The 23,865-nt window shown below is 41.7% G+C and overlaps 1 protein-coding gene across 6 annotated transcripts in view; it reads left to right on the top strand.

Moving 5' to 3' along the window:
* The window catches only part of LOC121924985 (LIM domain containing preferred translocation partner in lipoma), a 318,874-nt gene that overhangs the window by 278,056 nt on the left and 16,953 nt on the right, over window positions 1-23,865 (top strand). For all 6 annotated transcript variants that reach the window (XM_042456641.1, XM_042456643.1, XM_042456639.1 and 3 more), the window contains one exon: window positions 7,602-7,771. In XM_042456641.1, coding sequence (XP_042312575.1) covers window positions 7,602-7,771 — 170 coding nt within the window. The remainder of the gene's footprint in view (window positions 1-7,601; window positions 7,772-23,865) is intronic.

Genomic DNA, 23,865 nt, shown 5'->3' with positions numbered 1-23,865 from the left:
ATAGATAGATAGATAGATAGATAGATAGATAGATAGATAGATAGATAGATAGATAGATAGAGATATGGATATAGATATAGATATAGATAGAGAGAGAGAGAGAGAGATAGTGAGAGAGGAAGGTATGGTCAGAGAATGAGTGCACCCTCATTTCCTTCCCCCAGGAGCCTAGAGCAGCCATATCTTCACAGTCTGCATTGCCTCCCCCTCACCTCTCCTCCCCACTGGGAAGAAAAAGAAGAAGAAGCCCCTCCTGGTTGGGATGGAGCACAATGGCGAGACAATGCCCCTCCACCCCAAAAAAGGAATATATATCTGCATAAGCTGCACTTACATACTGCATGTCACTAAGAAGTTGCCAGCTTATGATTGCTATTTGCTGTCACACCCAGGAATCTAAATAATGTGCCGTTGTTCGGAAAACTGATAATCCAGCACAGCAATTTGCTGTTTTTCAGCCTGACAATCAGCTTTGCCACGGTTGGGGGTGGAGGATGTGTTTACATTTGGCATTTGTTGTTCTTTGAGATCTGTGTCTCTTCCTAGTTCCATCCACTGCTTTTTCAGGGTGTGGGGAGATTGCCTTTTAGCACTACATTTTTGCAGATCATTTTTGGAGTGGTTCAGGAGGTGATGGCACTGAGAGGCATTAGCAATCAAATACACCTTCTCCCATTTAGATGAATGCTTAGAATCATGTGCTTCCTTTCCATCACCCAAAACCAGGCAAAATTGCTGGAGTGGAAATATTTTGAGATGACTTGAACAAACTGTACTTCCAGGTTCATAAGATAAGCCATGCTGAATTGGACCTAAGGCCCATTCATCTGAATATTTTGTGCACAAAATGAATGCCCATAGCAGGATGTAAGTGTGACCAACATACAGAATACAGATATAAATCTTCAAATATTTTGTCCTTGCATAATATCTGTAGTTTTCTCCTCGTGTCAGGAAGAAATGAATTTTCTGTGCAGTTTTCACCTGATAGTTGCACATCCTGAAATAATTTAGAACATTATTCTGCCCAGAAATACCCGCTGGAATTCACCATCACAGTTAATGATTGCATAGCCTAGAGTTACACATCTGTATTCACAATCCTAATGTCGTCACGATTTTGGCAATAACACAGAGAAAATACAGGGATTGTAAAACTCTCCCAGTCCTGTATTAATGCAGCAGCTACTGTAAGCAATGGGGGTCTGTTCTTTTGTCAATTAGGGTGCTGCAGACTGCCTTTTCTGCCTCCCTTCTACCAGTGATCTCTGGTATGAGAAGGAATTGCAACATGGATCCTGCTTCTGATTGTAACACCAGAGATTGCAGGTGGGAGCAGGGTGGAAATACCAATCTGCTGTCACTTGATCAACAGAAGAACGTCATCTCTCTCATACCAGCTGATGCCAAGTAAGTCAAGTGTTGGGCCAGGAGATCTACAATCTCAGGTCTAATCTGCACTGCAGAAATAATGGAGCCTGACACCACTTTAACTGCCATGGTTCAGTTCTATGGAATCTTGGGACTTGTAGTTTCATAGGATATTTGACCTTCTCTCAGAGAGCTCCGGTAGCACAACAAACTTATAGACTCAGGGCAGCCATGGCTTTCTTTATTGAGTCTCTCCATCTGTAATTGGGGTCTTTTTCTTTTCCTACTGTCTCCTGCATCACCAAGATTATTGCCTTTTAATATAGCCATTTGGCTTCCAGGGAAAGTTCAGGCTTGATCTGTTCAAGCACCCATTTATTTGTCTTTTTAAGCATCCATGGTGTCCATAGAACTCTTCTCTGGCATCAGATATCAAATGAGTTGATATTCTTCCTATCTCAAATGAGTTTTCTCCACTTTCCAGCTTCCACAACCATACAAAGAAATAGGAAATAGGCATGGGTAATACTAACTTTAGTTTTCAATGATACATCTTTACACTTAAATAACTTGTCTGGTTCCTTCTTAGCTGTCCTTCCAAGTTCTGGTCTTCTTCTGATTTCTTGACTGCAGTCGCCCTTCTGATTAAATGACTGAGCCAAAGTATGGAAAACTTGAACTATTCCAGCATTTTCATGGAGAAGGTGTACTGTGGCGCAGCGGAGACGGCAGTTATTGATGGCACCTTCAGAAGATGTCTTTAGCTTTTGGTGGATCTTGGGCTTTCCCCACAAAGAAACAGTGGAAATAGCAACTCTGAAGGCTTTCCCCCTCCCTGCTACATTCAATATCTTTCGTTGTTGTGTTGTTTTTTAAGAAAGGAAAAAGTGATCCAGCACTGCTCCTTCTTAAAAAAAAGTTGCGATGCCCAGAGTGCTCTTACCCTTGGCTGTCAAATTATCATCTCAGGCAGAAGGTCTTAAAAGATTAAGTGCTGGTCACTGATGGGCTTATCCTGGGAAGGGAAGCTGATCACTGGGAAGTCCAAGAAAGAATCTGGTGCAAGACAAAAAACTAAAGGAGTTGAAGACAGAATCTTGTTAGACTGTTGACTTGCGTTCAACGCTCTGTCCTAGAAATGCTGTTTTGTCATCAATATTTCTTCATTAGGAATAATGATTTTTCCACATTCCTTGCCAGTGGGTTCCCGGCCGTCCAAAAGCTGGATGTGTCATGAATCTCTAAAAAGCACTTATTGGAGGGACTCCTAAAGTGGCGACAATTAGAAAAATAGCAGCTGGTGGCTCAGGCGAAGAGGAGGAGGTGTACTGTGGCGCAGCGGAGACGGCGGTTATTGATGGCACCTGCGGGAGCCCTTAGGTGGATATTTCAGTCCGCTCTATTTACATAAGAAAGACATCGCAGCTCAGCTCTGCAAAGACGCCGTGTTCTGTTTCTTTGGCTGTTTGTCATGCGTTGCTTTGCAGCCAGGACAACACTCTGGGGCACAACGTGAGACATAGCATCCAAAAGATGTCTCATTGTGGTCCAAAGAAAAAGGAAGTTATCTCTCCTTCACTACTTAATTTTATAGCATTCATTCATTTCATTGTCTAGCCTATCCGATTACTTAGGAGTAAGGATAGACTAAGAAATCTGAGTCTATGCGTGAGTTTCCTTATGGAACTGGGTTGAACATTTTTGCCTGATGCAGAACATCTTCCTTCAGTGGCACAGAAGTGGAGTTGCACATGCAGTATGATTGTGCATGACATTTAAACATTTCTGTCCCATGTGCTACCTAAAGATAACAGTACTGCTTACAATAAGACCAACCTGACTGATTTAAAACAACATAAACATAAAAACGGGCTGGCAGCCCATTGGGAATTATAGAAAGTAGGATTAGAGTCAATAGAAGCAGATGTGAAAATTGTTGGAAGGAACATCGACAATATAAGATATGCAGATGGCACCCTATTACTTGTAGAAAACAACAAAGACTTGGCATGAGTACTGATAAAAAGTAAGGAAGGAAAGGCAAAAGAGGGGTTATAGTTGAATATTAAGAAGGCAAAAGTTTTACCACAGATGATTCACATAACTTTTGAAGTGGGTAACAAAGGCATTGAAATAGTTCAAGATTTCCTATACCTTGGCTTCATCATAAATGAAAATAGGGACTGTAGTCATGAAATCAGATAAAGACTGAGACTTGGAAGAGCAGCAACGAAGGAACTTGATAAGGTGCTCAAATGTAAAGAAATATCATTAGATGCTGAAAGAAAAATGGATGGGTTGGAGAGAAAATCAAGCCTGAACTCTCACTAGAAGCTAAATTGCCTAAACTGAGCCTGTTGTGCTTTGAACATATCATGAGATGGTGTGATTCACTGGAAATGGTGATAATGCTCAGTAAAGTGGAAAAGTAGCAAAAGAAGAAGGCTGCAATACAGGTGAATTGATTCAGTAAAGGAAGCCATGGCTGTCCTGAGTTTGCAAGACCTGAGCAGGACAGTTCATAATTAGGACTCTTGGAGGTCTCTTTCTTTCAGAGAGTTGCCATAAGTTGATGTTGGCTTGGCAGCAAAATAGGAACAGCAACAAGAGTTGGGCTTACCCCATCGCCACTCACTCTTCTGCAGAGATTTATTTATTTGTTGGATTTATATCTCTCCTTTCTCCCAAAATGGAGTTCAAGGTGCCTTACAAAAATTTCAAAGGATAAAACTAAAGCATTAATGATAAAAGTTAGAAAATAATGAAATAGTACTAACATTAAAACTCAGCCTCGGGGGAAGACAATGGCAAACAATCTGTCAGATAGTCTGGCCCCAAGCAGTACAAGATCCCAGCCTGTGATTTCTCTTTTTATACATTTATTTATGACCACCACCCCTTTTCATCCAAGGCAGAACTCGAGGCAGCTCACAATGTAGATTAATGGAAAATACAGCTAAAAACCCATTGCAATGGTAAAAATTGATTTTAAAGAAACATTAAATAAATTATCTCATGTAAAATGACACTAATTTAAAACAGTGAAATAGCATTTAAACAATATACAGTAGAGTCTCGATTATCTGACATAAACGGGCGGGCTGATAGTTGGATAGCCGAAAATGTTGGATAATCCGGAGGGTCCAAGAAAAGCCTTCAAATCACTATGAATTGCAAACGTATTGAAGTTTTATTGCAGTAACAGTAAAAGTAACGTTGCATAACGTTATAGGAATAACATTGTAATGTATAAACAGTCCTCTAAAAATGTAAAGAAATCACTGATCAACATTGTGATGTACAATATGTATTGTATAAACAGTTCAATCCTCTGAAAATGTAAAGAACTCACTGAGCAGTGACGTTGGATAATCCGAAAGGTTGGATAATCGAAGGTTGGATAATCGAGACTCTACTGTATATAAGTACATCATACCGCACTGAAAGGCCCTTCTGCCATAACTAGTTAACTGTGCAAAGCCTGTTTAAATAGAAAGCTCTTCTCCTGCTAGCAAAAGGAAAGTAGAGAAAGGGCCAAACTCCCAAGATTGTGTAGGATGGAGCCATGGCAGTTAAAATGGTGTCAACCTGCATTATTTCTATAGCGTAGATGGACCCTTAGTGGGATGGAGATTAGGGTCCCTTTCACCCTGTGCAGTTTTATTACTATGATTCTGCTGTAAATGCCTTGGAGGCCTTCTAATGTATCCTGGGATTTATAGTTTGTGGAGGCACTGGAGCTCACTGACAGAGAATTCTAAACCACGCTCCCTAAACTGCAGATCCCAGCATTGCATAGGACTTTGTCATGGCAGTTAAAGTGGAATCATAGCACAATGACTGTTGTTTAGGGAGGTGCTATAGCTCTCTGAGCAGTCATTCTAAATACAGTCAGTTGTCCACATTCACAGATTCAAGCATCCACAGTTTGACCATATTTTAAAAATATATAAATTCCAAAAAGCAAACTTTGATTTTGTCATTTTATATAAGGGACACCATGTTACCGTGCCATTGTATTTAGTGAGACATGAACATCCATGAATTTTGGTATCCGTGGGCGGAACTGGAACCAAATGCCAGCAGATGCCAAGGGCCCATTGTATTTCTGCCTAAACTGTTCTTTCAGTGTTTTTGGTTAAAAAAAAAAGAATAACTAAAGGGCCCTTTGACAGTATACAAAATTATACCAGTATGATTCCACTTTAATCACCACAGGGACATTTTGGGGAATCCTTTGTACTTTGCTGAGGCAGTAGACCTCTCTGGTTGAGGACTCTAAATGCCCCTTCCTAAACTGAATATCCTAAAAATCAATAAGATATTGCCATGACGTTTTTTTTTAAATTAAATATTTTATTATACAGTACAAAACACAAACATACAGCAATACCAACATACACCAACACTAAAAACAAACAATACAAATACAAATTACATATTATTATTATTATTATTATTATTATGCTTTATTTATATAGCACTGTAGATTTGCACAGTGCTGTACATACAATATCCACATATATCCTATCTATTTATATAATTAGATAATTCTTGAAAATATTTTTTCCCAGTTGAAGGGCACTTTATATATAATCACAGTATATTACTTCTCTTTCCATCTGAAGTTTTCTCTAAGGACAACTATATTGTTCCATATCTTATATTATAACATAAATTTATATATCACTTCATCTTTCTAAATCATTATCCACTTCTCTATACAGTATTTGATTTCTACGTATAGCCATGGCATTTGAAAGTGGAATCATAGTGCTATAATTGTGCAATGTGGAAGGGCCCCTGGCTTGTTTTATATGTAACATTAGGTTCCCCTTAGTTTTTTTGTTGGAGACTCTCAGTGGTGCTTTTAAGCAAAGGCACACAGGTGGTTGAATATGATTTTTTGCACACACTAAAACAACCCCAAAGTTAATTTTTATTCATATTAGGAAACCAGAGTTGATATTTAAAATTAAAAAAAAAACAACAGAAAAGCTGAGATATGTTGGCACTTGTTCTGTTTCATGCAGAGTGCCTCATGAAAATGGAACCATGTTTGGGCCCTGGGAAGATTCTGTTCTTTCTCTACTAGTTACCCTGGAGGAAAGCGTTGAGTAAAATATTATGCTAATGGTTCTTAATTTCATCTCTCTCAATGAGGGGCATTAACAGCTCCCCAGGGACAGTTCTCTTCTAAGAGGAACAGCATGGCTGTGTGTGTTCCAAGTCTGTGCAAATTGTAGAAGAACGGCTACCCTTTCCATCGAGGGAACCAGGAAACGTATAAGTACATCTTGAGTCTAACTTGCCCAGAATTCCAAAATCTGAAGCATTCCAAAATCGTCCACATAGGTGGCTGAAACAGTGACCCCTTTGCTTTCTGATGGTTCAGTGTACACAGACTTTGTTTCATGCACAAAATCATTTATAATATTATGTTTAAAATTACCTTGAGGCTATGTGTATAAGGTGTATACGAAACATAAATGGATGTCATGTTTAGACTTGAGTCCCACCTCCAAGATATATCATTATGTATATATAAATATTCCAAAATCAAAAGGGAAAAAACCCCCTCCAAAATACTTCTGATTCCAGGCATTTTGGAAAAGAGAGAATCAACCTGTGTATCTTTCCCCAACGTTCAAACATTAAGAGCTTGCCTGGTTGCAAAGGAGCTGAACAAACCCAGGTTCAACAAGTATACAAGCCCAGCTACATCCCAAACACATACAGATACAGACACACAAAGAAACACATGGACACACTCTTCTGCCCTCTCTTTTGTTAGCAACTCCTACCAGAGTTTGATCGCCTTCAGACAAAATTGGCTGCCTGTATTTGAATTGGAGAAGATCTTTATTCTCTTGCAGCGCATTAGAGCTTGAAGTTATGACTTGAAAAGAGCCCTTGGAATTCATATGTAGTAGGGATGGAAGTGTGAAACTATTGAGTGCTATAGACACTGTTGCTTTTTGTTTTCATTACCACGATTATTGCTGAATTGGCCTTGGTGTGATAATCTCCACAGAGTTAGAAAGGACCAAAGGGGTCAGCTAGCCCGGCTCCATGGAGTCATGCTGGAGTCATCTGCTTGGTTACTGTTGGAACCAAGGTGCCTTACAAGGTGATCCTCACCCCTAGAGGGCTTCCCTTTCTGTTGTATGAAGATCATAAGCCAAAGTGTGGCTAACTGATTTATGTGTCTCTTTTCCCCCTTCCTCCAGGCCGCTGTGCCCGTTGCGGGGAGAATGTCGTTGGGGAAGGAACCGGGTGCACAGCAATGGACCAGGTCTTCCACGTGGAGTGTTTCACTTGCATGACCTGCAATAACAACCTCCGGGGCCAACCTTTCTATGCAGTGGAGAAGAAAGCCTACTGTGAGCCCTGCTACATTGTGAGTACACCTTCACCAATTCTTTTTGCTCCTCATTTTCCGCAGCAGTTCATTGGTTTGTTTGTTCCAAATGCTGTTGAAACCCCATCATCCCTAACCCCTGCTGGCTAGAGATAATGGGACACAGACTCCAGCAACAACAAGAATATTATGTCCAGAATTCTCTATCATGTTCTACATTGTGTAACTTTAAATTAACTATATTTCCGAGGTGCTAAGAGATCCTCCTACTGTCTGTACAGGCCAGAATACTTCAGGAACAGCCTGGAGTATTCTGACCCTAAATTTGCCTCCAAGTCCACACATTACTTGGGTATTCTGGTGCAATGCCAGGCTGTTTGTACATGTGTTGGGCACCTCATTCTGACCAATTATGTTTAAAATTACTGACTCGCACCACTGGCAGTGGGTGGCACAGTGGGACATGTGTATGTGAACACCTGCCCAGCTTCACTCAAGAGGGCTCTGGATTTTCTAAGAAGATCTGGAGCAAAAGGTGAGTTTTTACAATCCATTCTAAGGATGGTATAACATGAGTTTGGTGCTCCACTGGCCATACATCATGAGAAGTGTTCACACCAAAATCACAGATTGGTCCTTGCATCATCTGGACTGGATGCTGGGAGGACGTGTTATTTTACCATGTGGGCACCGACAAGAGTATACTGATAACACTTTAGTTCTGATGTGCTGCAGTCATTTTGCCAGTTCCCATATGTAATAATGTCACAGCAGCCTCTTGCTAAATGCTGCAACACTCCTCACTTCTATTTCACTGTTGATATAAGTTCACTTATGAAGACACAAGTCCCCAACTGAATTCTGGCTTCAAGACAATAAAAATAATAGCAACATTTATCTATCTATCTATCGGTCTATCTATCTATAAAACTTGCATCTGAAGAAGAATACAGACATCTACAAAAGCTCATGCTATCAACTTCTTTCTTTCATTTAGACTCAAATATACTACAAGATCCTTTACATATCTATCGTATCTGTCTGTCTGTCTCATTTTATTAAAACATTTCACTTTTGCCCTTTATCACAAGATCTTTCAGGGCAGCATCCAATACAAACTATTTAAAATATGTCCAGATTAAAAGCATAAATAGCCTGAAAACCCCACAAAAAAACTACAAAAGCATAAATAATTTGTTCAGTATAAAAACGTATTACACACAACAGTAATTAAAGCCACTTTGGAAGCAAATGTTGAAACCACTTTAAAACTACAGTTTCAGAAACCATGTGCATTTTGACTTTAAATAAATTACTCTTTATTTGTATTTATAGCCTGCCCGTTTTGCATTAATGAAACTCCAGGCACCTTACAGATTATTAAAACCAGCACAGATTGGAAATCATACTAAAACAGTAGTAAATGTTTCTCTCTGTGTGTGTGCATGCACATTGTTAGATTAAAGGATTCACTTCTACACCACCTGCTTTCTTAAGACTTTCTCTTGTTTTATAAGGACCTGAGAGTCTTGTTATAGGGAGAATGAAAAGACTTGGAAAGAGTGCAATGAAAACTTATGGAGAAAGAAGAAGCTTGGAAAGATCCTTCATCACCTGAAACCCACCGAGGCTAAATAGCTCTCCAATCTCAGAAGCAATTTTTGCTTGTTTCTTACACACAGGAATGACACATTTGAAAAGTTTTCTTCCTCCTGACAAGATTGCAGAGCTGTGTATGCTCTGGGGGATATTTTTCCACCTTTGCAGAATTTTTCATGAAAATTTCACCTGAGCAAAATACAGAGGGGATTGGGTGAAAACTATAGTTTTCTGCACAAAACCTCTATCTTTTTTGTACAAATTGAATTGTTTTTGATAGAAACAAAATTTTTGCAAAGAAGTTCCAAAAGGGAGGAAGGAAAAGAAAAGAAAAAGAGGCAAGGGCAGGTCAAAGTCAAGAACTTGACCATGGGCATTATTATTATTATTATTATTATTATTATTATTATTATGCTTCTTCTCATATTTGTGAGTATTCTTTACATCCCTAGGATGTAACCTGTTCACAGTACTAGCAGTTTTGAAGCAGAGGGCTTTCAAAGAGCATCCATTGTGAAAAAAAAAAAACAAAAAACAAAATGATGGACTTGATAGACCTGATCCAGCAAGGCTTCTCTTATGTTCTGACGTTTTGGCCATGATAGAGAAGGAGGCAGGGTCTCCACTAGAAAATATGAGAAGTCCTGTCAAATCTTGGAGTAAGTCAGATCCTCCCACATTCTTCAGATCAGTGGTGGGCAGTTGCAGAGTCCAAGGCAATTTTTTTTTTATCCCAGGACCAACTAGGAGTTGCTAGAATGCCCCAAATGGTCCCCAAACACCAGAAATATCCAGGTGTCCACTTCCGGTTTTCAAAAATAAATAAATAAATAAACCAGTATATTTTTGAAAATATTAGATAATTCAGGGGGTCCCACAGCCTATTTAAAGGGTGACCCCTTATCCCTGGGAGCAGAAGGAATTGCTCCTCTTTTTGCACAAGAAAGGGCAATCCAGAGGTTCTGGAGGGGTCAAAAACACACACCTTCATAAGAGCCTGGGCAGATTTCACTTCAAACATGTCTTTGGCCTGCCAAGAAACTTTATAAGAAATATTAATAACTCACAAGATTGGTCCTTCAGTAAGAGCAAAAATGTTAGTGCTTTTCCTTTCGTTCATTGGAGGGGGGGATTGGGGGCAGTTCAGTTTTCAAGAGCTGTGACACAGAAGTAATTTTTCATGTGCAAAAAAAAATCCATTCAGAAAACACAGTTTTTGCAACAATTTTTTTCTGCACCAAAATAATCTACATTTTTTTTTCTTTTTGCAAAATGTTTGATGCACATTTGTTTCCAAGCAGGGTCCTAAATATAGAGGAAAATATTGAGAAATGCACAAAAGCACTTGCAGTATTTCCCAGTGACCAAAAAAATGTTATTGTTGTTCTTCTTGTTGTTGCCAAAACCAAATAAGTAAAGGCCGAATAGATGGAAATTTGCACAGGAAAGTGAAGATAATTAAGCATCGATGTGAATGTGTGACAGTCGGCAGCAATTCTCACAATACACTTAGGTGTAGACTAGCCCCAGGTAGTGTCTTCTGGTTACAGACATACAACTCCTTCATATTCACTAACACTACACAGTCACAACAATGGCACTGTTTCCATGAGGGCAAATGCCCTCCCAAAACTACTTTATCAGGCAGCAGTCACACTGAGCAAGGGAGATCTGTTCAGGTGGCAATTGGGGCGTAGAATCATAGAATTGGAAGAGACCACAAGAGCCATCCAATCCAACCGCCTGCCATGCAGGATCTCAAAATCATAAGCATACGGAAGATGATATTTCCATCATCATCCCTCCTGCCAGGGAGGAAGGCCATGACAAGGAATTGTTACAGGAAACTTAGGCCTGTTACAGACTGCCAAAATAAAGCTTCTTCGGGTCTCTTTGGAGGTATGCTGTTTAAATGATGCATGTGTCCGAAGAATCCGAAAGCTGCACCACAGCTGCACTCCAGTGCTTAGGAATGGAGTGTGGCTTTGGCGCGACATCCGGACTCTTAGGACCCATGCATCATTTAAATAGCATATCTCCAAAGAGACACGAAGCAGCTTTATTTTGGCAGTTTGTAACAGGCCTTAGAGTCATAGAATCCTAGAGCTGGAAGAGAGCCTCATAGGATGGCAATAGCAAATGAAGAACCTTGCCAAGAAAACCCCATGATGGGGTCAGTTTAAGTCACTGTAAGTCAGAAACAAATTGAAGGCACATAATAACAACAACATTCTGTCCCCACCCAACCCCTACTAGAGAGGCTCAAAGCTTTATATTTGTAATGAAGAAATCTTCTGAACCAGGTGTGAGTTGTCTCCACACCACCGCCGTCACTCCTCCCTCGCTGAATCTGCTGCAGTTTGGAGACCCATCTGTATTAGGCGGCCTAATAATGGTCTGAGATTATTTAATCTCATTACTTATACACTTCATTAGCCTGAGTGAATTGTTGGCCAGGGTTCAGGAAGCTTCCTCTGTTCGAAGATAAAAGGATGAGCAAGAAAGCACAGAAGGATCCTCGTCCTCTTTCAGATTTATCATCCCATCTTTGTTAAGGCATAAAAGAAGGGTAATTGGTTGGATGAAGGAGCCTGATACTCAATACCACACTGAGCACTGAGGCTCAGATAAAAACATTTAGTGTTCCTTCCGCAGCTTCTGTGTTGTCCAAAACAACTGGCGAAGAGGCCCCAAAAGGGCTCCTCGGAAGAATAGGAACAGAATAAAATAATACAGAACAGGATAGAATGGCAGGAGAGAAATGGAACAGAATAGGGTGGGAATGGAAATAGAATGGAATAAGAATAGCATAAAATAGGACAGAACGACAGGATAGAAACTAGGAAGCATCCATGGGTAGCTGTGTTGGCCATATAGCAAATCCAATAACATCAAAAATCCACCAAACAGTGGTACCTTTATTGGGCCAACCAAAATGCATAGTATACATGTTTCAAAGTTCCACTGGCTACATCATTTAGCAAAGGTGTTAAAAACCATATAGGAGAAAAAAAATTGAACATGTAAGTAATAGGCCTATATTTTTCTGTTTTTTTTTCTTTTTGTGTTGCAAATGGATGTTAAATTTCTTAGACTTTGAGCATCTCCCAGTAGCCACATGTCCAGAAAGAGGAGATGCCAGCCTGTAAGAGATAGCCCTCCATACCAATTGAACTGAGAACAAAAACAGCAAAATGCAGGCCAATTACTAACATCTTCAGTTTTTTTTTTTTTTCCTCCTGGATGGTTTTTGCCTGATGAAGAAGCCAATGGAGCTTTGAATGCTTGCAACATGTAGATTGTGCATTTTGGATGTCCCAATAAAGGTATCACTGTTTGGTGGGTTTTGGATATTGCAGGATAGAAATTAGGATGGAATAGGAAAAGAACAGGAATAAGAATAAGATAAAATGACAGGATAGAAAGAGAGGAGGAGGGTTTTTTTCTCTTTAAAATACTTTTTAAAACCTGGAATGGACTCACTTCACTGCTAACATGGAGACCAACATCTGTCAACAGTGAGCCTCTCCACAACTCCTACCAGTAATAACCCTTGGATGAGGGAGAGGAAGAAGTGATGTAAACTCCACATCATTTTCCTCGCCTCATGAAAGCCATGGAATCAGTTGCTTAGAATGAGAAGCAGGGCAGCAGCCGTGGTGGGCCAGCCTGGCGTGGTTTGCATTGCAAATGGTAAATTTGCTAATGTGTGTCCAATTATCCGGCCTGCGCTTTCACTCAGCCTTTCTTCGTTTGCTATTATTCATTTAGCCTTGGGAGCCTCAAGAGGCTTCCCCCCACCCTCATCCTCTTGCCCAAGGCGTTCAGAACTAACTCACAATACATCCATAGGAGGCTGGGAGTTGGGTGCCACCTATGTCCCTCTCTGCTCTGGCACGCTGGGAGAACCTGCATCACGGCTGCCTTTTGGAACACACTCCATAACTTTGGAAACCTAGGCTGCATCTGCACTGCAGAAATAATGAAGTTTGACAACACTTTAAGTGCTATGGCTCCATGCTGTGGAATCCTGGGATTTATAGTTCCCTGGTGCTCTCTGACAGAAAGCTAAATATCTAGCAAAACTACAAATCCCAGAAATCGATAGCATTGAGCCATGGCAGTTAAAGTGGTGTCAGTCAAACAGCATTATTTCTGCAGTACAGCTGGTGCCCTAGACTGTGGAGGTTATTAACCACACCATTGTTTCTGCTAGCTTCTAAAAGGATATCTACACAGTAAAGTTACAACAGTTTGATGCCTCTTTAGGTGTCATGGTTCCATCTTATGCAATCCTTGGGTTGGTGGTTGCAGAAGGGAATGGTAATTTTCCATTACATGTGCCAGAGCTGTAGTTCAGACTACCATAGTGATTCTCAACCTCTGGTCCTCCAGATGTTTTAAATGTAATCTCCCCAAAAGCTCAACTGGTAGGGTCAGTGACTAAAGACTGAAAGCCACAGCAAAAGAGCAAAAAGAAGGGAGGGAAAGCTGGTATGTTTAGCCTGGAGAAGCGAAGGTTAAGAGGTGGCATGATAGCCATGTTTAAATATTTGAAGGGATACCATACTGAGATAGAGCAAGCTTCCAAATAGCACCACAGAGGGTTTTTTGGGTGGGGTAATTGGCTATGGGGGGCGGGGGAAATAGGGACTGGGATGGATGCACAACTTTGGGATTGCATGTGGTCTGTGGATCACAAACAAACAGCTTCATTTATATACTACTTCATACTGAACAAACAATATCTAAGTGGTTTACAATTGTAAGCTAATTGCCCCCAACAATCTGGGTACTCATTTTAGCAACCTCCTCGGAAGGATGCAAGCCTGAGTCATGCTTGAGCCCTTTTGCTGGTATTGAACTCACAACCTTATGGTTTTGAGTGAGTGGCTGCAAATCACTGCGCCACCGAAGATCATGCTTTGCCCAAGTAGAAAGCAGCTTTATGTAGTTATCTATCTAAACTGAACAATCTGAAATTATGCCAATATAATACTATAAAACTGAAACTCTAAAAACATAGCCAGTAATTAGGAACAATAATCAGTTCCCTTAGCCATGTCAACTTTCTTTCCAAAAGAGATATTTTTTTCAAAGCCTGTAGAAATCATGCAGTTTGACACCACTTTAAGTGCTGTAGCTCCATCCTATGGAATGCTGAGATTTGTACTTTTACAAGGTCTTTAGCCTTCTCTGCCAAAGTGTGCTAGTGCCTCACTAAATTACAAATCTGTCGGGCAGCACCATGGCAGTTGAAGTGGAGTCAACCTGCATTTCTGCAGTGAGGATGCACCCTAAGGCTCCTTAGAGGAGAGGGTTGTGTGAGGTAAATGCTACTACTGGGAAACCCCTGCTCCTTAGAGTCCAGCTTCAGAAGGCACATCAAGCAGGATCTCATGAGGCCACCTGAGCATATGAGAAGGCTGGTTTGTTATGGGAAAAGGCAAACGTTGGTTGCATAAGTGACTGTAAACCATTTGGGGAGAAATGAGTAAGTGCCATACCCGTGACGTTGGTTAACCAAAGGAGCCTTGGTCATACAGTGGTGAAATGCCAGTACTGCAGCCACAAAGTTGTGCGTTCAATCCCAGGGCTCCAAGGTTGACTCAGCCGTCCATCCCTTTGTAGATCAGTAAAATGAGTACCCACCTTGTTGTGGGCAACTGGCTTACAAATTGTAAATTGCTTAGTGAGTGCTGTGTTCACTGATAAGCAGTATAGAAATGTAAATGCTATTGCTAAACCCATGCACAGATTGAGACCCACCCACCATGACTTTGTTTCCTTCTGCTGCCTTTCATCTGACAAAATGCAGATCCTGAGGAATCCCACCTCAGTCTGCGAGGGATAGAGAAGGTTAGATGCAATATCCTTGCATACCCTCTTTATGAAAGATTGACGAGTGTGATGTTTGTCTGGTGCCAGCTGTCAGCCTTCCAGCTTCGATATTTATCAGAAGGACATCACCCAAGGACAGTACGCTTTGGCTGGTGATGCAGCTCTGCACTGGGCAAAGATGATGTTTGCCAGCATCCTCTGGAGACATCCTCCAAACCATTTCTGTGATGGCATCTTTGTTTCTTTGAGACTCGCCTTTTCCCTCACCCCTGGGTCCAGTTCTGCACTCATAGGCTGCATCTGCACTGCAAAATTAATCCAGTTTGACGCTGCTTTAACTGCCATGGCTCCATGCTTTGGAATTCTGGGATTTGTAGTTTGAGGAGATAATTAGCCTTCTCTGTCAGTGCCATATCAAACTACAAATCCCAGCATTCCATAATATGGAGCCATGAGGACAATTAAAACGGTGTCAAACTGCATTTGAAACCAGTGTGGTGTAGTGGTTTCAGTGTTGGAGTAGAACGCCGGGAGACCAGTGTTTGAATTACGGCCATGAAACTTGCTGAGTGACCTTGGGCAAGTCACACTCTCTCAACCTCAGAGGATGGCAATGGTAAACCCTCTCTGAAGAAGCTTGCGAAGAAAACCACCTGATAAGGTTGGCATAAGTCGGAAACTACTCAAAGGCACACACCACACACAAAAACTCCATTAATTCTGCAGTGTTGCAGCAGCAATAATGCAACTGGAGGTCTAATCTGCACTGCAGAAATAATGCAGTTTGACACCGCTTTAACTCCCATGGCTCCATGCTGTGAAATTAAGGTTGCCTAGGAGGCCACCGCAAGTAAACACATGAGCCAAAGCTGGAGGAAAGGCCACAACTTTATTCAGCAAGCAAATAAAATTGGTAGGGTTGGCCCAAAGCATGAGGTCAGGATCTGTAGTATCAAAAAAACCCCTGGTTGTTTGATAAGCCGCATGCCTGGTGACCGCCAGGCAATGGGATGACCTAGTGGCTAAGGAACGCCATCTCACAGCCATGCCACCAGCTGCTCACATGTTCTCTAAGCCCCTAGTCACCGGCAGGCGCTACCCCCACAATGGCCACAACGTATGCCCTCATCGCCCCCGGGTACTTAATGACTCCCATACCAGTGCTCCGTAGCCCTGGTAACCACACCAACCAGATCCATGACCTATGCTGCCACCCCTGAAGTTGTGACTAAAACCACCAACCCGAGGGTGGGAGAGCCGAGCAACGAATGGCACGGGGGCCAGAGCACATGGCCCTTATATAGGCCAGGCCCCAGCATGCATAGCAGGCATGATGGCCCCTCATGCCTCCCAGAGCAGTCCACTAAGGTGGAAGGACCTCTCCTCCTCACACCAGCCCAATAGCAGCAAGGCGTGCTGGGGCAAGCCTGGGAGCCTTGTGGTGTGGCTCCTGGCAGCAAAGCGGCCTGCCTGGTGAGGCGGGCGGCCGCTTGGATATGTAGTTTGTTGTGGCTCAAGAGCCCTCTAACACAGAAGGCGAAATATCCCACAAAATTACGAATCCCACAGCATGGAACCATGGCAGTTAAAGTGGCGCATTATTTCCTCAGTGCAGATTAGACCTCAGACTGACTCATCATGTCTAATGAATGGCCTGATAGAATATAGTTGCTGGACCTGAACAGTTTTTAGCCAAAGAATATTTACAGAATTGAGCCTAGAAAACTTCCCCTCCCTTCCCATCTCAAGTAGCTGAGTATTAACTAGTGGCAGCTGGTGTTTTGCATGTGAATGGGAAATCTGCTCTGGATTTTATTCCATAACTTTCAAGATGTTATCCCACTGCCTTCATAGCCGCATCTGGTGGGCAAATGGGACTTTTCGGTTGTGGACAGGGTGAACTGATCTCCTAACCGCAAAGGAGGAGAGGACATGTATGTAGGACCTTGAAGACAAGACATGACAAACTAAAAGCACTCATATAAATATAAATTCAAGCTTCTTAGTCATGCCCAAAATGGAGGACATTTTGGCATTCCTCCTGGACAGAAGGTTGAAATGTAGGACATGTCCTAGATAATTTGTTTTTGGCCACTTCTGCAACTAGGAATGCATCTGTGCTGTAGAAATAATGCTGTTTGACCACACTTTAATTGCCATGGCCACAGAATACTGGGATTTGTAGTTTTGTGAGGCACCAGCCCTCTTTGGCAGAAAAGACTAAAGACCTTGTGAAACTACAAATCCCTGTTTCCATTGGATGGAGCTACAGCACTTAAAGTGGTATCAAACTGTATTATTTCTCCAATGTAGATCCATCTCAAGTACTGAATGCAGATGTTACACATCAGACAAAAATGCCCAATAGGATTCCAGCCATAGGCTTTGCAGCAGGGAGACTGAGGCAGTTGGGTTAGCTAAGAGCGCAGCCCAAGGAACCCATGTCTTATCCCTGTGGGACTCGAACCCGTAACGGGCAAGCTTAGTTTGGACTGGCTCTGAATAAAGTGAGCCATTTCTCCAATATGCTTTTTTTTAATTGTTAGATTTTCATCCTGCCTTTCTGCTTCATAAAAGAAAAATGGAGTTGGTTCCATACAATAAAGGAACATCCATTTAAAACATATTTAATTTTTGTGCTATTTTTCTTCCTCAGTAAAAAGAGATTATGGGGAAAAAATAGCAAACATGGAAGAATGTAAATGAGATTTTATACATGCACACACAGACACACACATACTCACACATATATGCATGCTTGCATTTTTAAAAAATCCTTTATTTTTGTTTTTATCACAAACCAAATTGGAGAGTAATTTACGGAAAGTGGTTGTCGGTGCGGCACTCCCTGTGCCTGGCAATTTGAATTTTAACTGCTCAGTGGGATCATTAAGACTATTATGTTTGTTTCTCAAAGAGTCGGAAGAATTCTGAGTGACTGCTTGAAAAACAAGAAATACGGGATTCATTAACATGCCGCACCATCTCCAAGCCGAGGAGAACATCTCAGCCCTTGCACAATCTCACCCAGGGTGACCTTGTTGCCCCAGCCCCAGTGGTTACAACCAAATTATCAAGTTTCTGTATTTTGTTTTCTGTATGAGAAAAGAAAGGAACTGTAAGGTCAGAAGACCCAGTGTGGTGCAGTGGTTTAAAAATTGGACTATTATTCTGGGAGATGAGGGTTCAAATCCTCGCTTGTCTATGCAAACCCACTGGGTGACCTTAGGCAAGTCACGCTCCCTCAGCCATAAGTCAGAAATGTCTTGAAGGCACACAACATCAGCAATAAAGTTTTTTTTGGTTGTGGCCCACTAAAAGAAGGTCATGGTGGTACTGCTTAATGAACAATGACAGCATTTGTGTCAAATGTAGACTGGATTTCAATCTCGGCTCAGCCATGGAAACCCATTGGATGACCTTGGACAAGTCGCACTGAACAAATCTTGCCAAGAAAGCCCCGTGATAGGATTGCATTAGGGTTGTCAGAAGTTGGAAACAACTTGAAGGCACACAACAACAAAAACAAGGTCAGAAAAAGACAGGTTGTGAGATTCATTGGGACTGGATAGCAAGCACCAAAAGATTTGGGGGAGTTTCATTTCTGGACTACAATTTTGGTGGGGACACAAGAGATGGGGCCTTCTTAGAAGATTACCACACGATATTGAACTGGAATTGCACCAACTCCATCCACCCGTTACTGCACATTGTTGATCCATTGTTAACTTGTTCTGTCATTTTTATAGTGCAACACCACATTTATGAGAGATACCCAAGAATGACAGTCTATTTCACTTCATTTATGCAGTTATACATGTGCCAATCTCTTTAGCATTGCAGTATCGAGAATGCATTTTCCACTTTGTAAGACAATAGGTGTGACTTCAGCTGTTCACCCCGCTGCATTTACATCATGCCACTTCCATTCCTTGTTCTCTGGATCCAAGGAAGGGCATATATATTATTTGATCAGTGCGATTTTGATTTTCCATCTATAAATAATACGTTGTGTGGTTTTAATCTTGTGCATGTGAATTTTTTTTTAAAAAAAGCATGCATGTGTACTGCATAAGAAAAAACAAGTGGAGATAAGGGGCAAAACAGATGAGGAACATATTCATCATAATCCAAGGACAATCTTGGGTAATGCAGGGGAAAAAAACTGTTTCTGTAACGTTATTGAAAACATTGCAGTCATGAGAAAACAATTGCACGAATGAAAATGTAAAACCACCCTCGTGTGATAATCTCCTTAGTGGCTGCTCCCAGACTGTGGAATTACCTCCCATGGGAGATTTGGTTAGCTGCCTCTCTGCTCGACTTCTGATGGAATGCAATGAGGTTTTTATTTAGGCTGGCCTTTGTCTCTTGCTGAGTCTTTACCTTCAGGGAAGGGCATTCTCTCAGTCTGGTCATCCCCCCAGTCTTGCCTGCTGAGGACATAGGACAGTGCCTTCTCAGTCATTGCTCCCAGATTGTGGAACTCCCTCCCACAGGAGATCCAATTAGCTCCCTCTTTGCTCTCTTTTCTATAGCAGGCAAAAGCCTTTCAGAATCATAGAATTGGTAGAGACCTCAAGGGTCATCATCCCCATTTTGTCATGCAGGAATACAAAATCAAAGCACCCCTGATAGGAGGTCATCCAGCCTCTGTTGGAAAACCTCCAAAGAAGAAGACTCCACCACACTCGGCGGGAACATGTTCCACTGTTGAACAGCTCAGTTCAAGATTCAAGGTTTCCTGGCATTTGAAAAAAAAACATGTTATGATTTTGTTTTCTTCTTCTTAATATTTCCAACCCCATGATATTTTCATGCCATAGCCGAAACAGACTGGCTAAGTTAGGAAAATATCACAAGTTAAGATGGGGAAATGTGTCCATGAGTGCTAACCATGGTGGTTAAATGGAATTTCCATGTTCAGGATACTGAATATTGAATGCTGCCTTCTTGCTGCAGCTGGCTGACTGCTGTTGGAAACTGACTACTGGGACAAAACAGATCTTTCTTCTGTTCCATTAAGACAGTTCCTAAGAACCTGAGCTTAGCAAGCATTAGCTGCAATTTTATTTATTTATTATTATTTTATTATTTATGTTATTTTTATCCAGCCTTTCTCCCAAAATGGATCCCAAGGCGGCGAACATATATAAACATAAGTTAAAACTGTACAATTAAAATCATAAAAATATAAAAAAATTTCACTGGCAAATGCAACCGCCCAACTTAACGGACAGGTCATGTCACTACGGGGGGAGTAAGTGGCTCTCCCTAGAGGTCCGAGGCATCCTGGGGCCCCACGTGGCGGCTCAAGGCCCCAGGCGCCGCAATGCGGTGGGCAGGATTGCAACACTTCCATTTTATGTGGACTCTAACTTCCAGATACCCTGGGATAAGAAGCACTGCCATTGGGAGGCCAGGCCACTTCTGCACTGGGAGACTACAACTTCCAAGTCCTCTTACAGGGTGGAAGTGGCCTGGGATTGGCCATTTCGGGGGCTGCAGCCCCATGATTGGCCAGGAGGCTGGAGGGGGGAGTTCTTTTTTTGGCTTCCCGACCTCTGATTGGCTGTCTGGCCTATATAGGGCTGCGCAACGCTGGGCTCAGCACCATTTTTTGCTGGCACCTCACCCTCCCTTTCTTCTTGCTGGTTTGATGATCTCCTGTCACAACTTTTCTAGGGCATAGGTCTTGGATCTGGTAGGCATGGTTTCCTGTGCTGAGGAGCACTAGATTGGGAGTCCCTCAGGAACCCGGGGGTGCTGAGGGTCTAGCGATGTTGCCAATGCAGGGGTGACATCGATTCAGCATCCCTCCAATGACATGGGCGAAGATGCGCATATGTGCATAACCGGCTCCCTAAGTGGCATGCACATTCTAAGCCGATTCCCCCTCTATCATCCTGAAGCCTGGCCGTGACCAGGCATTTCGGTTCATCAACCAACAAGGGGTTGGTGGATGACAGATTCAGAACTCATGCTTTCAGGCCAACCCTCTTATGTGTTTGCTGTATTCAATAAAGTTGTGGCCTTTTTCTGCCAAACCATTGTGTTATTTCACTAACTCCCTTCCTCAGCAAAATCCCATCTAGAGTATTAGTTGTCCCTTCACTTACTGATTCAGAGGCAAGAAGGAGAAGTTATGGTAGTCCCTTTTGGTGGGAGAATGACTCATGGAATTGGAAGAGACTCTTCCCCAAGGCCACCCACTCAAACCCGCTTCTACCATGCAGGAATACACAATCAAAGCAACAGATGGCCATCCAGCCTCTGTTTAAAAACCTCCAGACTCAACCACTCTCCAAGGGAGCATGTTTCACTGTTGAACTGGTCTTATGTTAGGAAGTTCTTCCTAATGATGAGGTGGAATCTCTTTTCCTGTAGCTTGAATCCATTACTCCAGGTCCTATTTTCTAGAGCTGCAGAAAACAAACTTGCTCTAACCTCAGTATGACATCCCTTCAGATATTTAAACATGTCTATCATGTCACCACTTAATTGTCTCTTCTCCAGGTTAAACTTACCCAGCTCCTTAAGCCGCTCCTCACAGGGCTTGGGGGTTTCTAAACTTTTCACCATTTTAGTTGCCCTCCTTTGAATATGCTCCAGCTTATCAACATCCTTCTTGAATTGTGGTGCCTAGAACTGGACACAGATTCCAGATGAGACCTGACCAAAGCAGAATAGATTGATACTGTAACTTTCCTCAATCACCCTCCATTTCCTTGTCTAAGGTGTCTTCCTGTAATACCATTTTCTTTTCAAGACTTTGAGGGACCATTTTATAGGAAAGTCTCCCCCTTACACACCTTTGAGACCAACTGTGTGAAAGAAGTTGTAGCATAAGCTTTTGTAGAATTGAGCCTACTTTCTCAGATGCATGGAGTGAACTGTGCATCTTGAATCTTCAGTCCATGCATTTGAGTAACTTAAAACCATTAGACCTCTTTGGGGCAGCAGAGAACAAGCCTATCTCCTCCTCCTCCTCTTTGTGGTTGCCTTTAGGATATTTAAAGAGTGGGATCACTTCATCCCTCAGTCTTCTTTTCACCAAGATGAACATGCCCAGCTCCTTCAACCTTTCCTCATAGGTTTTGTTCTCCATACTTCTTAGCGTCCTTGTTGCCCTTCTCTGAATCCCTTCCAACTTGTCTATATTCTTCTTAGAATGAGGTATCCAGAATTGAAAACCCACTGAGTATAGAATTAAGTGAGACTGTTATTTCTCTCAACTTGGAAACTGTGCTTCCATTAATGCAGGCTAAAATATCATTCACCTTCTTTGCTGCAGCATCACACTGCTGGCTCATGTTCAACTTATGATCAACAAAAATCCCAAGGTCCTTTCCCCATGTAGTACTGTTCAGCCATGTATCCCCCATCCTATGCATGTACATTTGGCTTTTGTGCCCTAAATGTAGGAAGGGAATGAGTTAAGATCCCTCCCTCAAACACTCTTTTATTCACAATCAGTCTGTCATGGCTGCTTTTCTGTTGGAAAAAGTCAAGAGACTGATCTCATTTCTCTTGTAGAACATCAAGTTTGGCTATTACCATTTTGCACATAGTTCTATAGAAAGAGGCAAGGCGTACAATGCCGGGCAGGGAACACAATTTCCCCTTTGTATTAGTATATTTTTTTAACCAAAAAAATACCTTGTTGTCGTTTGCTTGTATTTTATGATTTTTAAAAAATTTCATTAAGCACTTGCAAGTTGGGGAGGGTCATAGGATGTAAGGGAGGTTGTTATTATTTGAGTGTTTCCTTGCAAAGAAAAAAAATCAGTAACATTTAAATAATAAAAGATTTGCTAACTTTATTGAATACAGAGCACTATAGACCCAGAGAATAAAAAGCAGGCTCATCATATGATTACAGGTACCATTTTCCCTAAAGAACTTCTCTCTGCTTAAATTACAAAACATCTTAATTTGCTGTAACCTCTGTGACCCACTTCCTTTTTCTCTTTCCCTCCTTCTCTCCTTTCTAAACCAGCAATCAGAGGATAACTTTATGATACTATTACTTCGTTCTTCAAAAAAATAATAATAATGCTCAGACCCTCCCTTCTCTGGCACTTCAGATTTCAGAAGATCATTTTATGGAGCCCTTACATCTGTTAATAAAAACCTTTAATTCATTCTGAACATTTTACAGCCGCTCCAGATAAAAGTTTAATCAGATGGAATTATTGCCCTTCTAATATTCTCTTAACCTTTGCGTCTCAGATCTGCACCGTGCCACTTAAAATTTGAAATCCCTCTTTTATAGACTGCTTTTTCTCCCCCTCTTAGAAAGGGGTTTTGGCACCCAAGTTGGCCTTGCCTATCCTCGGGTTGCAAAGAACTTTTTAAAATTTAAAAAACCCCGTAAACCCCAAGCTCTTTCCCATTCCAACTAGTGATTCTTTTATGATCCGTTAATTATTTTAATGGTGACACGCTGCTTTAAGAGACACCTTTATGAATCCCACTAAATCTTCCTTTTTATTGTTGTTTAAACACTTTTCCTATCCATTATGGAGATGTGTTTAAAGCTCTGCTGAAAATGGATGACTGCATAATTCCGTATCGAGTGTCCTGACGTGTTTTTGATTTTCTGCACCTTTCCTGGGAGGAGGGAGGAAAGGAGGCAAAGGAGGCAGAAAAGAGGGACACTTTCTGTTCCTTTCAAGTGTCCTTTTGTTTGA

This window comes from Sceloporus undulatus, chromosome 3 (genome assembly GCF_019175285.1).
Source record: "Sceloporus undulatus isolate JIND9_A2432 ecotype Alabama chromosome 3, SceUnd_v1.1, whole genome shotgun sequence".
Classification (NCBI taxonomy): domain Eukaryota; kingdom Metazoa; phylum Chordata; class Lepidosauria; order Squamata; family Phrynosomatidae; genus Sceloporus; species Sceloporus undulatus.
Note: the sequence above shows the minus strand (reverse complement) of the source record. Positions and strands in the feature narration are given on the sequence as shown.